Below are 14,530 nucleotides of genomic sequence, written 5' to 3'. Positions count from 1 at the left end.
CTTAAAGTGCATCTTCCAGGAAAGCATTAAATATTTACATGAAGACAACAAGAGTCTTTCTTTGCAGTTTGTTGAGGCATATTATCTATTTATGTGCCATTCAGATTTATTGGGATTCCACTAGTGATTCTTGCAGTGCTTTTATCTGACAGTTTTGAGAGTCTATGGATGGAAGAGCTTTCCCCAGTGACAGCACTTCTCAGCTGTGATCAAATCAGTTATCAGCCTATTTATTTATGAACTCCAGAATAGCCAAAAAAAGGTCAAATTCTGTGAGTTTGAGAGTATGTCTGAAATCCAGCTTCTCAGATGACTCACTCAGGACTGTGAGAAGATGCTTTCAAGAACCAAGCAATCAACCATAAACCACTTTCAGTCCTGAGAGAAGACACCTACAATCTTTTTTTGTAAAATCTGAGCCGATCCCTTTTGTGTTAAATTAGTGATACAATTCACATTTATGCAACAGTATTCAGCCAGAATAAAGGAGACATACAGTCAAAATCTGAGTTCAAATACTCATTATTTGCCTCCTAGGATCAATCCATACACTATTTAGATGGAAAGTTGTCTCTAGCCATGTCACTGAAGCTGTACGAACATTTCTCATTCATCATGTCAGATGAAGACGACAAGAAGTTTGACTCCTAGTGGTCCTTCACTTTTTCTTTTTCTTGATACAAATTGTATAATTTGCTTTCCTGAACATCAGGGTCCCATTGAAGTCAATTAACTTAATTTCAAAAAAGCCAACTAATATAACATCCTCTCTACCCTAATCTTCCTCTCAACTCCAGCCCCACCTGAAATACTTTAATATAGCATCATTTACTCCTTTCTTGACTTTCTCTTTAGAGGGGAAGCAAAATGAAACTGTAATTCTGTGGGCAGACAAAAATTTCATGATGTTGTTTCTACTACTGCATTTCTTGCTTCTATTCCTAATCTCATTAATCCATTAAAAAAGAAAAATCTTTCTAACTTTTTAACAGTTGCTGGGTTTCCATAGTTCCCAAATTTTCTCCATTGTTATTTGCAGAATACTCATCTTCATTATGTTTGCTAAACATTTCCTCTAGACACATTTCCCATACATATGTTTCCATAGATACATAGCCTAGCTCTACCTGAAATTATTAGCAATGCGGAAATTGAATACTAGATTTTGATCATAACTTCTCTGAGCTTTGTTTAACCCAGCACCTACAGGGCTTACTAAACATACCTGTATGAAAATACATACAACAATTCACTTGGTCCTTGAATAGGGAAGGTGCAAGGTAATGACCTTCCATTAAGGAATGCTAATGATTTTCCATTAAGGAACACTCCTATGAAGCTTCTGTGCAGCTATCATTGTCTCTCCTTGTCTTGAAAATGAGTCATTCAGTTAAGAAAAACTGCAAGGTCATGACACAATTAGAAGGATTGTGGTTAAAAGAATCACAAAGCTCAACACTCAGCTCTAAACACGCCTTTGTACCGCTTTTCACTGACTACGGAAAAAAAAAAAACCAACAACAAACACCCCAAAAAAGGAATAATACATATTTGTTTACTGCCTCACACAGCTATGATGCTGAGGAGACCGTATACTTAATATGAGCTACTGTGATTTTTTACCTGAAATGCTCCAGGATGAAATCAGTAAGAGAGACGCTTATACAAACCTACAGTGGGAACTTGATTCTCTATCTTTTTTTAATTTGCCAAACAATGAAAAAGATGGCAGGCATCTTTATATTTTCTCCTTAGTATTGTCCATTATGGAGAATGGGAAAGTAAGGATTGAAGTACATTAGTAAGTCTGCTGGCAAGCCCCTTCATACAGGAGTCCTTTTCATCTCCTCCTCTGGATCCACCTATACAACTATTTCTGTGCCAGAATGTCACACTGCTATCATTATCATGTTTTATGACTTCCTCAAATACGAATGTTATTTAGAAAAACTAACCACCACTGAAATTTTCTGGGTCAAAATTCAAACACACAGGAAGAAAATATGTCTTAGTCTATTTGAGTATGTAATTTAATTTAAGGTTCACTAAAAACACTTTAAATGGAAGTAATAAAGGAATCTGAATTTTAAAGAAATTGCTGGAAGTTTTTGCCAGTTGAACAGAAGTACACTCATACAAATCTAAAACTTCCAACAAAGAAAACATAAGCATAACATAGTCGCAAAATCTAGCATCCTCCTCCCTTCTATAGGACTTCAAGCTAAGGTTTCCACCTATGTCATGTTTGTTAAGTTTTTAAACAAGCTTAAGAAAGTATTTCCCAGAAGGAAGGGATATTATCTAAGAGAACATAGTGCAATCTGACCTGCAGAATGCGGGAAGGAACATGCAGCAGAAAGAGAAAAGAGTCCTTTAATAAACTGAAAAGCTTTTTATGAAACGTCCCCCCCATTATCATATAATAAATATTTTAATTAGGAAGGCATAAAGCTCATATCACCTTGGGAGTAAGAGGGGCAAAATAAACAGGTTGGCAACCACTGAACTGTGGGAATTACACAATAAGCTGCTATTAAAAATCAGTGGAAAAGGGGGTCTATCTTCCACAGATTGCTTTTATCCTCAACAATAATTTCATAGGCTGGGTGCATATTTTTTTCTTTGAAATCAATTCATCCAGAAATCTGCTTTCCTCTAACTTTAGTCCATGTGCAGAACTGCACAAGAGCAGGAGATGAGCTTTCAATTTTCCCAGAGCATGATTCTATTATCCATAGTATGCTCATAACATTTAATTTCCAGTTCCTAGACAGTAAATACTAGTTTGGATTTTTAGAAAGGCTGAATGATTTTCAACGGTCCTACAGCTCCTGACCTTTAACATGTCTGTTGCTGTAAGGTAGGTTTTTCCTTTGTGTGGTTTTCCCCACCTCTACAGATTTGAAGTTGAAATACATTTCTCCTGCAAACTGCAGCCTACCCACAATCATAAACAAATTACACTGTGTCAACATTTGAAACCAGGTCACTAAATCATAGCATGCTGGGATGGAATTGCTGCCCCTATCATCTACCAGTTACTGCTATCAAAGCATATAACCGGATTAGTGGGAAAACAGCTGTATTACTCATACATTTAAGCTCTTTCAAACAGCAGGTTTTCTTTCTGCAACAGAGCACAGCACTTCAGATAAGAAAAATGCAAATCCCAGAGGAAATCTTGACATATTAACCCCTGGCAGTCTTTACGTGACTTAATAGTTCGTTCAACCTCTTTTCGCTGGAAATAAATGCGAGAACTATATTGAATCAGTAGAACTAATGTATTTTAACACATCTACTTTTAAGCTTTTTGTTCCCCAGGATTTCTCTATATACCAGGCACGGTTGATTAAATCATCCTGTCACTTTCTAGAAGTGATTGGCATGAGCTTAAATCTGTGTCTCTCAGTTGTGGGCATGAATCATCATACATATGGGTTTTGTGGGACAACATCTTGGCAGAGGTTAGTGGTAAAACAGCTCTCTAGTTAACTCAAAACCTCATTACTAAACACTCTATGGTTATTAAAGCTAACAAGCCATAAAACAACTGTTGCTTTCTTGGCCAAAAGATCCAGAGGGAAAGAAAAATTGTAGATAGCTTCCAGTTATTGCTAGTGTTCATATATCTATCTGCTGATATTATATCAACTGAAAATTATCACCTAGCTTTTTGGACTTTTTAATTAGCCAATGATGTCTAATACCAGGATGTTTCAAAAGAAAAAGTCCTGAAGCAATAACATGAAATATATCAAATAAATCTACATTTCTTTCACCTAGAACAAAATGTTTAAGTGGATATTTTGGGGTTTGGATTTATGAAGAAAAACCTGGAGTTAGACTTGATTTAGATATGCCTTCTTTGTTATGGAATATTCTGTGAAGAATAATGATGATCTTTTCTGTATCACCACATCATAGAATCATAGAATAGTTTGGGTTGGAAGGGACCTCTAAAGGTCATCTAGTCCAACCCCCCTGCCGTGGGCAGCGACATCTTCAACTAGATCACGTTGCTCAGAGCCCCGTCCAACCTGACCTGGAATGTTTCCAGGGATGGGGCAGCCACCACCTCTCTGGGAAACCTGTGCCAGTGTTTCACCACCCTCAGTGTAAAAAATTTCTTTCTTAGATCTAGTCTAAATTGACGCCCCTTTAGTTTAAAGCCATTCCCCCTTGTCCTGTCGCAACAGGCCCTGCTCAAAAGTTTGTCCCTATCTTTCTTATAAGCCCCCTTTAAGTATTCAAAAGACTCAATAAGGTCTACTCAGAGCCTTCTCTTCTCCAGGCTGAACAACCCCAACTCTCTCAGCCTTTCTTCATAGCAGAGGCCCCCTGATAATTTTTGTGACCCTCTTCTGGACCCGCTCCAACAGGTCCGTGTCTTTCTTATGCTGAGGGCTCCAGAGCTGGACGCAGTACTCCAGGTGGGGTCTCACCAGAGCGGAGTACAGGGGCAGAATCACCTCCCTCAACCTCCATATGAGGATCTCCATATGATCCTCAGATCATTTAAAAAAAAAAGAAAAATGAGATTATTTTAAAATTAGACATAAATTAATGAACCATCTGCCTTTTAACACAGTACATAAACCTAATAAATCATCAGGATCAGGCTTTTCACCAAAGGTATAAAAGGAAGAATAAGTGGGAAAAAACTAAGCAGTAAAGTGAAGAATTTAATATTTGAATAGATGAGATCTCAGACCCTCTAAGAAATCCTCTTAAATGAAAGCCATATGTGATTCTCAATGATCTGATTGATCAGAATAATGATTGTTCCAATGTACTGTTTCACCTCAAGTGTCATGATATCTAAATCAAACATAAAAATAAAACAACATACAGGAAAACAGCACAGCAACTAATACCAACTTTGCAGTGGATGAATGCTTTATAAAAATTAGGCCTGTGTATATGCTTTTGTGAATAATCTTAAGAACAAATAATACTGAGTGTGATAATATATCACCTTATGCGGTGTCACGTCTGGTGCTTGATTTGGTTTGAGGCTTTGGTGGGACTGTGGAAAACCTAAGCAAACTAAAAAAAAGGGAAAAATCCTAAAAAAAAGACCAAACTTCAGTGTTCACTTCTCTCGTTTAAAGAATGCCTTGTAGTAGTACAACCATTTGTTTCCTATCTATAACATATGATTCCCTTTCCGTTAGAGAAAGCAAATGTCAGAACACAATGTCTCCCACAATTCCAATACATGAAAACACAAGTTATACAAAAGTAATTGCAATACTGAAAGGATCTAATATGGAAATTTAAATCATAAATGCACAACACCAAATAGCACTTTATAAAAGATTTAGAGATGCCATGTTCTATTACGTGTACTTCTGAAAGTGTTGCCTTCCTCTGAGGATGAACACAGCATGACCAAAAAGTCCTCTGTGGTTCTGCAGTCAAATATCTGATGTGTGCCTCTAAAGTTCATTCAAAGAAGAAAGGTCCTTACATATTGTAAGTTACATACCACTGGGAAAATGTAGTGTTGAAAATATTCAAAGATATCTAGTCCTTTTTCGACACAAATCCCAACCTTGGGGCCTTGCTAGAATAATACTGAACCTTAGCTAATAAAATACCCCGAGCCTAAGGAAGATACACAATTTCTGGTCAGCTGGGAGTAAATGAAGGAAAGAGTTTGGAAAGCTATGTAAATCAAGAGGTAGTGGGGGTCCAGATCTTCCAACAGCAAAAGCTGGCACAGCTCCACTGAACACAGTAATCAATTTCCAGCAGTTTAAGATTAGAATCTTTTTTTTAAAAAAACAGTGAACCTAACAACAAGATTTCAGCTCTCTAATGTCAGTACAGAAAAGCTTATTTCCTATAATAATAATAATAATAAAAAAATTAGGTTGTTGGGTTTTTTTGTTTTCACTGCAATTTAGACCTAAGAAAACAGTATAAACCACTATTAAAAACTTTAACAAAGGAAATACCATTGCAGATAAAAGCTTCTCTCTACTACTTGGAGAAAGGTCTAGCTAGACTGACAGCAAACAAAGCAATAAGTGGTGTTCAAAGAGATTTCTGATCATGATATTTCAGGTCTTTCTCCCTGCAGGCTGGCTACAACACATCTGTAAAAGTTGAAAATTGCCTCCAAAATCATTCCAGTTACTCACCACGCAGGCTGTCTCTTATCATTAAGAGTAAGTCAATGTTCCCATCCTAAATCCTTAGAATCAAAGCTCTACAGTTCAACAGCTTAATAAAAAATAAAAAAGCCTTGCCCCAGGCTAGAGCATGACATCCAAGGTATCAGCCTGAAAACTGAAAGTTGCCCATACCATCTTTCGCCTCCCCAAATCTATTTTACTTTGCTTTCAGCTTTCTTGAAAACCAGAAATTTGCACTTTAAATTCCAGGCAAATATTAGAAAGACAAAATGCCATTCAAAAAAACCCCAAAACTGTTTTAGAGAACTATTTAAAAACTCTATTATATAGAAACAGAAGTTTTAAGTCTAGTAGTCAAGTTTGAAATGTAGTAATTACATGTAGTACTAAAATTTCAGATCATGTTCTGAAAGATCTCAGCAACTGAAATGCCAGCCCTGAAAAAGCCAGCATCACCTTCATTTGGCAATCCTTACAGTCCTACCCTCCTAATAACCCTCTGACCTGCACATCACATATGCTGCCTCTGTATGCATAAATTACGTGCGTTTTTAAGTTCCTTCATGGATTCTCCCCTCTATTATGTTACTTATTAAGGGAAAAATTGCTTTGCTACCCATAAAATTGCTACCTCTTAGAACTTCTTGGGAGCACCTTTTTGGCAGGTCAGATGTATGGCTGTACATCTTCTGTCATCGTGCATCAATTAACACAAGCAACCCAAATGTCTGCTGTTTGGAAGAAGGAACTTCCCCCTACCTTCTCTGTATCACTTTATCTCATACAACAATATAAAACCTGGGAAGCAGGTTTTATTGAACCAATTATTTCAGAAAATTTGCATATGCCAATCAAATAGAAGATGTGTTACACAGACCAGAATAATATATTGGAAAGGAGAATTTGGCTACAAAGACGTTTGTTTAAATGACTTCTGCTTTACCTCCTTCGTTGTTTACTGCAGCTAATTAGCCCTTCACTCAAATGTATAGATAGCAACAAATCTAGGACTTCCACTATACTTTACAAGAAAACAGTAAGCCAAATGTGGTATTTTGCAATATATTTTAAGTCTCTTAGCAGCTTAACATTCAAATATCTCATAACTGGCATTAGAAATAGTTTGCTTATGGCTTTGTTGACAATGTAAATTTTGTGGAAAGAACAGATACTCACTGAAACTACATTCACAAAGTCATCGTCAGACAAGGTCTCTAACATCTCAATGACCGAGGTGCGGATCAGCTTCAATGTCAATCCACTGACACTCCCGCTCCTAACAGAAGTCCACAAGATAATAGAAAAATTGAATTTAACAAATATTATTTAAAATGTACAAAGAAAATACAGATCACCAACCAGCACTCTCGCCATCTGTCACATTTGAATTGTCAATAATTCTCCTGAATTCTCCAACTCACCATTAGTGTTATTACATTATTATAATAAAAAATAAAGTCCAAAACTGGAATTCAAAGTCCCAGTCTTGTGGCTCAGATGAAATCATAATGATGCATCATTTGCTCATTTTCATTTCAAGAAATCCGAGTTAGTTTACCACCTCAAACCTAAGCTGAAGTGCAGAAATAATAAATGCTGATAAAACTCACTGCTGATATGAAAGCACTTCATCACATTTAAAAGCATTAAATGCAAATTCTCTTACTAAGAATTTTTTCAGCATAAAGCAATCTCTTTGACACATCAGGTTCAGTGCTTCCTTTGGTCCCTCAACATTAGCTAAACAAGGGATGCCTCACCAAAGCAAAGAGAGAGTTTTTATTAATTTCTTTGCTCAATTCCTATTAATGTTTTATAGTAACTGAATTTGGCAATTTTTAAATATGTATGGTAAAACATGTGAAGTCTGCATAAATTCTCATCTTTCAGGCTCATGAAATCATGATTAAATCTACTTTCATGCTTCTAGCAATTTCTTTTTGGGTTTGTGTTTGACAACAAATCTTGGCCTGCATGTGAAAATTTTCAGTTGATTATTTCAGTAATTAAGAAGCTGAAAGCAGAATAATATTAAATTGATTAAAGACCACTTGTGCCCAGTTTAAATAACTTTCAGGTTTGGTTTGGGCTTTTTGGAACTATTTTTTCCTCTGTATTTATTTTGTTCGTACCAAGATTTTTGATCCTTGCATATAAAGACTTCTTAATCCTCTCTCTCTTTTTCAGCATACAGCGATTTGTTCAATATATTTAAGTACTATTATCCCTCTAATGACAACAACCAGACATTAAACACTTACGCATCAACTAAAATAAGCATGTCTTTGGGAGATGCAGCTCCTTGGATATACCTGAAATAAATAAAGGGTACGAATGACACAAACTTGAAAACACATTTGTTGTGTGTGATGGAAGATACTCTACGATCTCTAAACTAAATCTAGCTGAACCAACAAAATCCTCCTGTGTAGCTAGCAGAGAACCATGTGTCATCATTTTCTCTCCTGCTGTGTCTTCTAAGTACACCAAAGTCCAAACTGCATTAGGAAAGCCTGGAAGTCGGATACACTGATCAAAATTCACTATTTTCAGATGCTGATAACTGAAAAACATTAATGCTATTTCAGAGCTAAAGATCTTGATGACAGATGAGTTATTACATCAGCCCAGCTTAGGGAAAAATACTTCGTCCTTTGAAAGATTATATTCAACTAGTATGAATCCAAGTATCAATATGCATTATGCCTTGAGAGGCTTACAGAAAAAATCATGAGAAACAATCCCACTGTTCTCTTTTACCAGTCTAGTGATTTTTTTGGTAGTCTAAACCACTGAGACATATTTGTAAACACCTGCAAAAGTCTGGAAGAATGGTTCAATCTAATAATCTGAATTACATTTGATTTTGCACAAAATCAAAGTTTATAATTGCCTTATACATATTTGATAGCTATCCTCCTATGAAAAGGTCCATGTAATGCAACAGTACAGTGCACTATAGTGGATATTGCATAACAAATAGTATGATTTGAAAATTGTTTATTCAGAAGAATTAATTGATTTTATAAAAACAAAGAGCAATACCTAAAAGTAAGGATTATTAGATATAAATACTCAGAAAAAATTGTCTTTACAGTCATATCTAGAAAGTAAGTGATGTATATACATCAGTCCTTTAAAGAAAGCTTACCATGGTCTTCTGCGAACATCATACAGATCTATTTTGTTTGGAGTTCGACTTTTGTCTACCCATGGGGAAGCTAAAAAGGAAAAAAAAAATATAAAATAAATTAAAAACTTTAAGTATTTTAAATACAACAGTATAATGAATCAATATCACAGACTTTGCACTATATAAATATCAACATTTTGTATGGATAAAAAATATCTGTATTTGTGTAATCTGTTTTTGAAATACCTATATACTCCTACATATACAAGCATATAATATAATGCGATAAAACTATGTACAGATAAAGACCTTAAGGGGCCAAATTGTGTTGAAGAAACAGTTACTAACTATAATTGACCACTGACTTCAATGGAACCAGAATTTCAACCAAAGTACTTTAGGATATGAAATAACTTTTCTTTGGACAAGAAAGTACCTCATTTTAAAAAGAGTTCTAAGTTAATTAATGTTGTATACAGTAATACTGTGCTGATCTAAAGCTCAGTTATGCATCTAAAAAATTATTCACTGACTCAAGAGAGCTTTACCTAAAAACGCAACTTAGAAAAGTAACATGAAAGTATCATATTTTCTGAAAAGAAGATGAGATGGAAATATTAGTGTCTCTGTAAAGAAAATGCTAAGATTAATAACCTTTTGCAAGCATTTAATCTAAGCTGTACCATAATTTTAAGCAAGGGTAGGCATCTTTTCCTTACTGAAAAACAAAATGAACCTTTCAAAACCATTTGACAGCTTAATGAACACAAATAAAAACGTGAAAAGTTACATGAAATGAAATAATGTTCTGCAATTTGCTCTCTCACTGTATGCCAACAGCATTGGGAGAGCTATTTCCTGACATTAATCGTTTTTCTGTCTAGGAAATCAAGAAAGATATAGGCAGCTCCAGGATTCTTCCTGAAAAAGCATTCATCTAAGACAAACGGGAAGAATTATGATATCTCTATCCATGAATATAAAAGAAGCCACCAGCTTAGAGTAGCTGCCTATTTTTGATTTTACTAAATGAACCCTTTCCTAAGTGACCATAACCTGAGTGGCACATCAGTTACCAGAACACTTAAACAGAGTATAACCGCAGGACATTTATCAGTATACATTTATCAGCCACAGAAAACACTGCATATTGTTGCACACCAGACGAACCTCAAATTCTGTACCAGTATTGTCTATGATCTCAGACTAGACCACCTGACAGGTCCTTTGCAATCTGAAGGGATAAGGATCTTTGAAATTTCCAGAAATGAGAAAGTAGAATTTTTGAGACTGGTATATGTCAAATTTGTAACTTAAGTATCATTACTTAGGTATGCACAGGTTAAATTCACCAGTATTTTATGAGCCTGAAGTCATGGTTAGCACATGTTCAATCATGGACTTTTTGTGTCCATCTAGATTAACCCACCCATTAGAATTCGATCTGAAAATCCATCCTTGAAATGCATTCCCTGAGATTTGCAAAATCTGTACTCATTTGGTACTCATTTCAGTTTGTATTATGAGTAGTTTAGGTAAAAGAGCAAATAGAAATCAAGGTACTGACCAACACTGCTATATCTTTGCCCAAACTTTCAGTCTTTCCACTAACATCCAATAAAAGGCTATGCCCTATCAAATCCGTCCCTCTTAATCAACCCATATCTTGGACAGTCTTCATAAACAGAGAATTATCTGAATGTATGCGTCTAGATTTATTTCAAAACAACAGGTAAAATGTAATTTACACTGCTAGTGTGACAATAACTTAGCAGTATCCACTAAGAAGTGAATTAAAACTTTTCTTTTTTTTTAATGCTATTTTTTTCATATAAAAGATAAGTTCAACTCCCTAACTGCATTCTCCAAAGCAAATGGATGGGGATTCAAAGAGAAGTCGAACACAGGAGCTGAAGAAGAGTGCTTCTAATATCCTCATATTCTCCTATAACAGCAGATACTGACATAGCTATTCATTTAAAACTGAATAAATTTTCTAAAGGCTCACAAAGTAACAGACTAGCTCCTTAGCTAATATAAATTATCTACTGAAAACCATCACATGAACATTTAGCTACAATTTATTTGATATCATAACCTTCAAGAAGATGATAGTGTAACTTACTTCAAATGCTATTTTGAACTACAATCTAACTTTTCTAAATTCTGAACTAAAATTTACAGAAATATGGGTTAAGATTACATTTTGTCTGTGTAATAGAACACAATAAGAGAAATAATCTAGCTACATTTTTCTGCAAAATCTGAGAGCTACAAATGTATACTAACATAATACCACCTGGCAAGTAAGCACATAATTTCCTTGAGGTCAACACCAGTTGCCTAGACAGAAGACACTTCAGAATTGCGTCCTTTAGATCAAATATAGTGTGGCAAATCTTTCAGAAACATGAAGTTGAAAAATTAATACTAACTTAAACTTGTGAGGAAACACTGAATAATAAAATTTGAAATGCCTGAAACTTTGCCTAATATTTCCAAAAGCACCAAAAGGCTCTGTATAACAAAAGCTGGGGTTTTTTTTAACTGCAATACAAACCAGAACAGTGCTTCTTTTAATTTTTTTTTCCTTTCTTTCTCTTTATATAGAGAATGCCCAAAACTTCTGGTTGAAACAGAGTAAAAGAAAGGATCTGAAGACAAATCTTTCCAAATCACTTTTCAGAGGAGGTCTTTCCGTTAAGACTTGAGCAACTAAGCCTTGCATTCAGTTCTACCATAGTTTTTCAGTAATTTCCTGGATTGCAACAAAGTTCAAACTGTCCCTTTCTGGCTACATCTATACTAGTAAGTTAAAAAGCACAATGGAAGGGAAGACATTCACCAGAACTAGACTATGAACTACTACAATGGTCCAGTTATACCCTTAGCCCATAAAAGAAACTGTGAATAAACCACCCAGCACACTACTTACAGCCTATCTATTGCTTTTGGAGATTACTGTGAATGATAACACAGTTTTTCCTTTTGGGAGACAGACTGAGTGGTGAACGCAACAGCTAAATTCTACTTCTCTTTCACTAGCTTGGCCCTTTCAGTATGCACCGTCCTGGAAGGATTGTCAGCATCTTCAGAGAGATCTGGAGAAGGTCTTTAAAAACATTATTTCTTACCGTGCCTTTAAAACAGCATCTTCTGTGCCACATGTCAGTAAGTTTCTTTTTCCTGATTGATATATTACCTTATGATGAGACAATATAACAAGCACCTACATGCTTAAGTTTCCATGTGAGGAAATTTTTTCTGGATTTACACTGTGACTGCAAAATTTTTCATCAGATATTAATGGGTGCAGGATCACACAAACACTAATTAAGAAATACTATGTTTACTGGGAAAACTAGTTGTATTGATTTTTATGATGTTTTCTACAACAGTAAACATAATCTGATAGTAAGTCTCTGCATGGCTAAACATAAATAAGGACTCAGCACTTAGTAGCTGAAATTTCATTCGCACCAAAGAAGTGCTGAATTCCCTCTTCAACCTCAAGAATTAACATGACTAAATTACTCATGCATCCTAAACTCTCTCTGGATTAACACTTTTAATTTTAGATGGCTTTGAGTGGTCTCAAATCTATCCACTGGTTTTGGCAATATTCTGAGTATTTAAGGATCTTATTGGAATTGCTATTACTAGGAAACTGAAATTCCCTTAGGACAGTTGATCTCCAATGACGTAATTTTAATTTACCCTGACTTCATGTTTTAAAAAATATTTTTTTTTAAAAAATGATAAATGCTGTCTATGCAAAAATACCTAATTATGCACTTATAATTATATAGGAAATAATTAGAAGGGATGGAAACCACTGAAAAAGACATGCATTGCCTTGGTCCATATACAGAGCACGCTATAAAGCCATTTGGGGAAACTGGTTTACGTCTTACTGACAAAAGCCATTATATGGTCTAAGATGAAACCAAAAATGAAATACACAAAACGATGATTACACATTTTCCTAAAAAACTAAAATTGAAGATCAAGGATTTTGAGATTTACAGTATTATTTATATAACCTTTTGTTTAAAACATGCATTTTAATCAGATGCCTTGGAACTTGGCTCACCAAATGTCTTGAAGACATCAGCCTCACCGTGTTTCATTGTTGCATACCAATATCTTTGAACTATGTCAACACTACACAGTTCTCTGTTGCATACATTAGGCTTTAGTCATGTTCTCCTTTGATGTTTTTCTTGTTTGGCATATGGTTAGAGTTGATATTTCATAAATTATTCATTGGATTTGATATCCCTCCCACTTCTGCTGTTTGCATTATGGAGATACAAGCCTGACTATATTTCAAGCAAGAGTAAGGCATGCTCTTCTGTTATTTCTGCACATGTAGAGTGGAAATGCTCAGTTTTGTTGATTACATGCAAAATCAATTCATGCAGTACAGAGGTTGCCACAGAGTAAAGCCTAAATGAAAGCATTCCTCAGGAAAGGGAGACCTTGGCTACGTCTGCCCATTTTTAATTCATGAGATGATTCCAGAGGCATAGGTGAGTGTCATGGGGGAGGCCCTCCTGAAAGTCCTGCTGAATGAGACCTCAGTTACATCTGCCCTGCTCTACTGGTTAGGTATGCATTTGCAAGGAACAGAGAGGCACAGATGAATTATTAACAGCTTTACATCCCTGTAACTCATTTGGGGAAAGGCTAAAAGCTGATAGTAAGAAGGTTACAAATGCCAAATATCAAATCCCAGACAGCATCATCTTATTCTGACTCAAACTTCATTACCTTTCCATCTCAGAGGTTTACTAGGTAGTCAACCTCAATATAGCATTTACCAGCTTAGGCAAACAAATATTTGTTAAAGTTGAATTTTACCTTGCTATCTTCTCAAATAAACATTCATGTGGCTATTCAAAACATCCATAAACACAGACTATTCAAATCCCTGTGCCAGATTCAATAAAGTCTTCCTCAGATGGAGCAAATGTGCAACTTACACCTTATACTTTGCCTTTAGTTTCATTTCGTGTTTCTTCTCATCTTTTAGTGAACTTATGTGAACAAAACTGCATTCAGGTATGAGATAGCCCACCCTAGTTGGGAAGTGTGGTATTCCTCAGCTCACTACTCAGAAAGAAGTCATGTGAATTTTGGTGTGGCAGCAGCACCTTTGCAGAATTACTCAGTTATTTTTCAACAAAGCTGAAAAGTGATGAGACATGGTAGTTAAAAAAAATAAAACAGACGTAACTTTAATAACCCCTAA

The 14,530-nt window shown here is 35.5% G+C and overlaps 1 protein-coding gene across 8 annotated transcripts in view; it reads right to left on the bottom strand.

The window, feature by feature from the left end:
* CACNA2D1 (calcium voltage-gated channel auxiliary subunit alpha2delta 1) overlaps positions 1 to 14,530 on the bottom strand; it is a 434,729-nt gene that overhangs the window by 105,679 nt on the left and 314,520 nt on the right. For all 8 annotated transcript variants that reach the window (XM_076360363.1, XM_076360445.1, XM_076360724.1 and 5 more), the window contains exons 8-10: positions 9,295 to 9,364; positions 8,405 to 8,455; positions 7,320 to 7,419 (exon numbers count right to left, since the gene is read on the bottom strand). In XM_076360363.1, coding sequence (XP_076216478.1) covers positions 7,320 to 7,419; positions 8,405 to 8,455; positions 9,295 to 9,364 — 221 coding nt within the window. The remainder of the gene's footprint in view (positions 1 to 7,319; positions 7,420 to 8,404; positions 8,456 to 9,294; positions 9,365 to 14,530) is intronic.

Source organism: Aptenodytes patagonicus, chromosome 1 (genome assembly GCF_965638725.1).
Source record: "Aptenodytes patagonicus chromosome 1, bAptPat1.pri.cur, whole genome shotgun sequence".
NCBI classification, from domain to species: Eukaryota; Metazoa; Chordata; class Aves; order Sphenisciformes; family Spheniscidae; genus Aptenodytes; species Aptenodytes patagonicus.
This window is presented reverse-complemented; position numbering and strand designations above follow the sequence as displayed.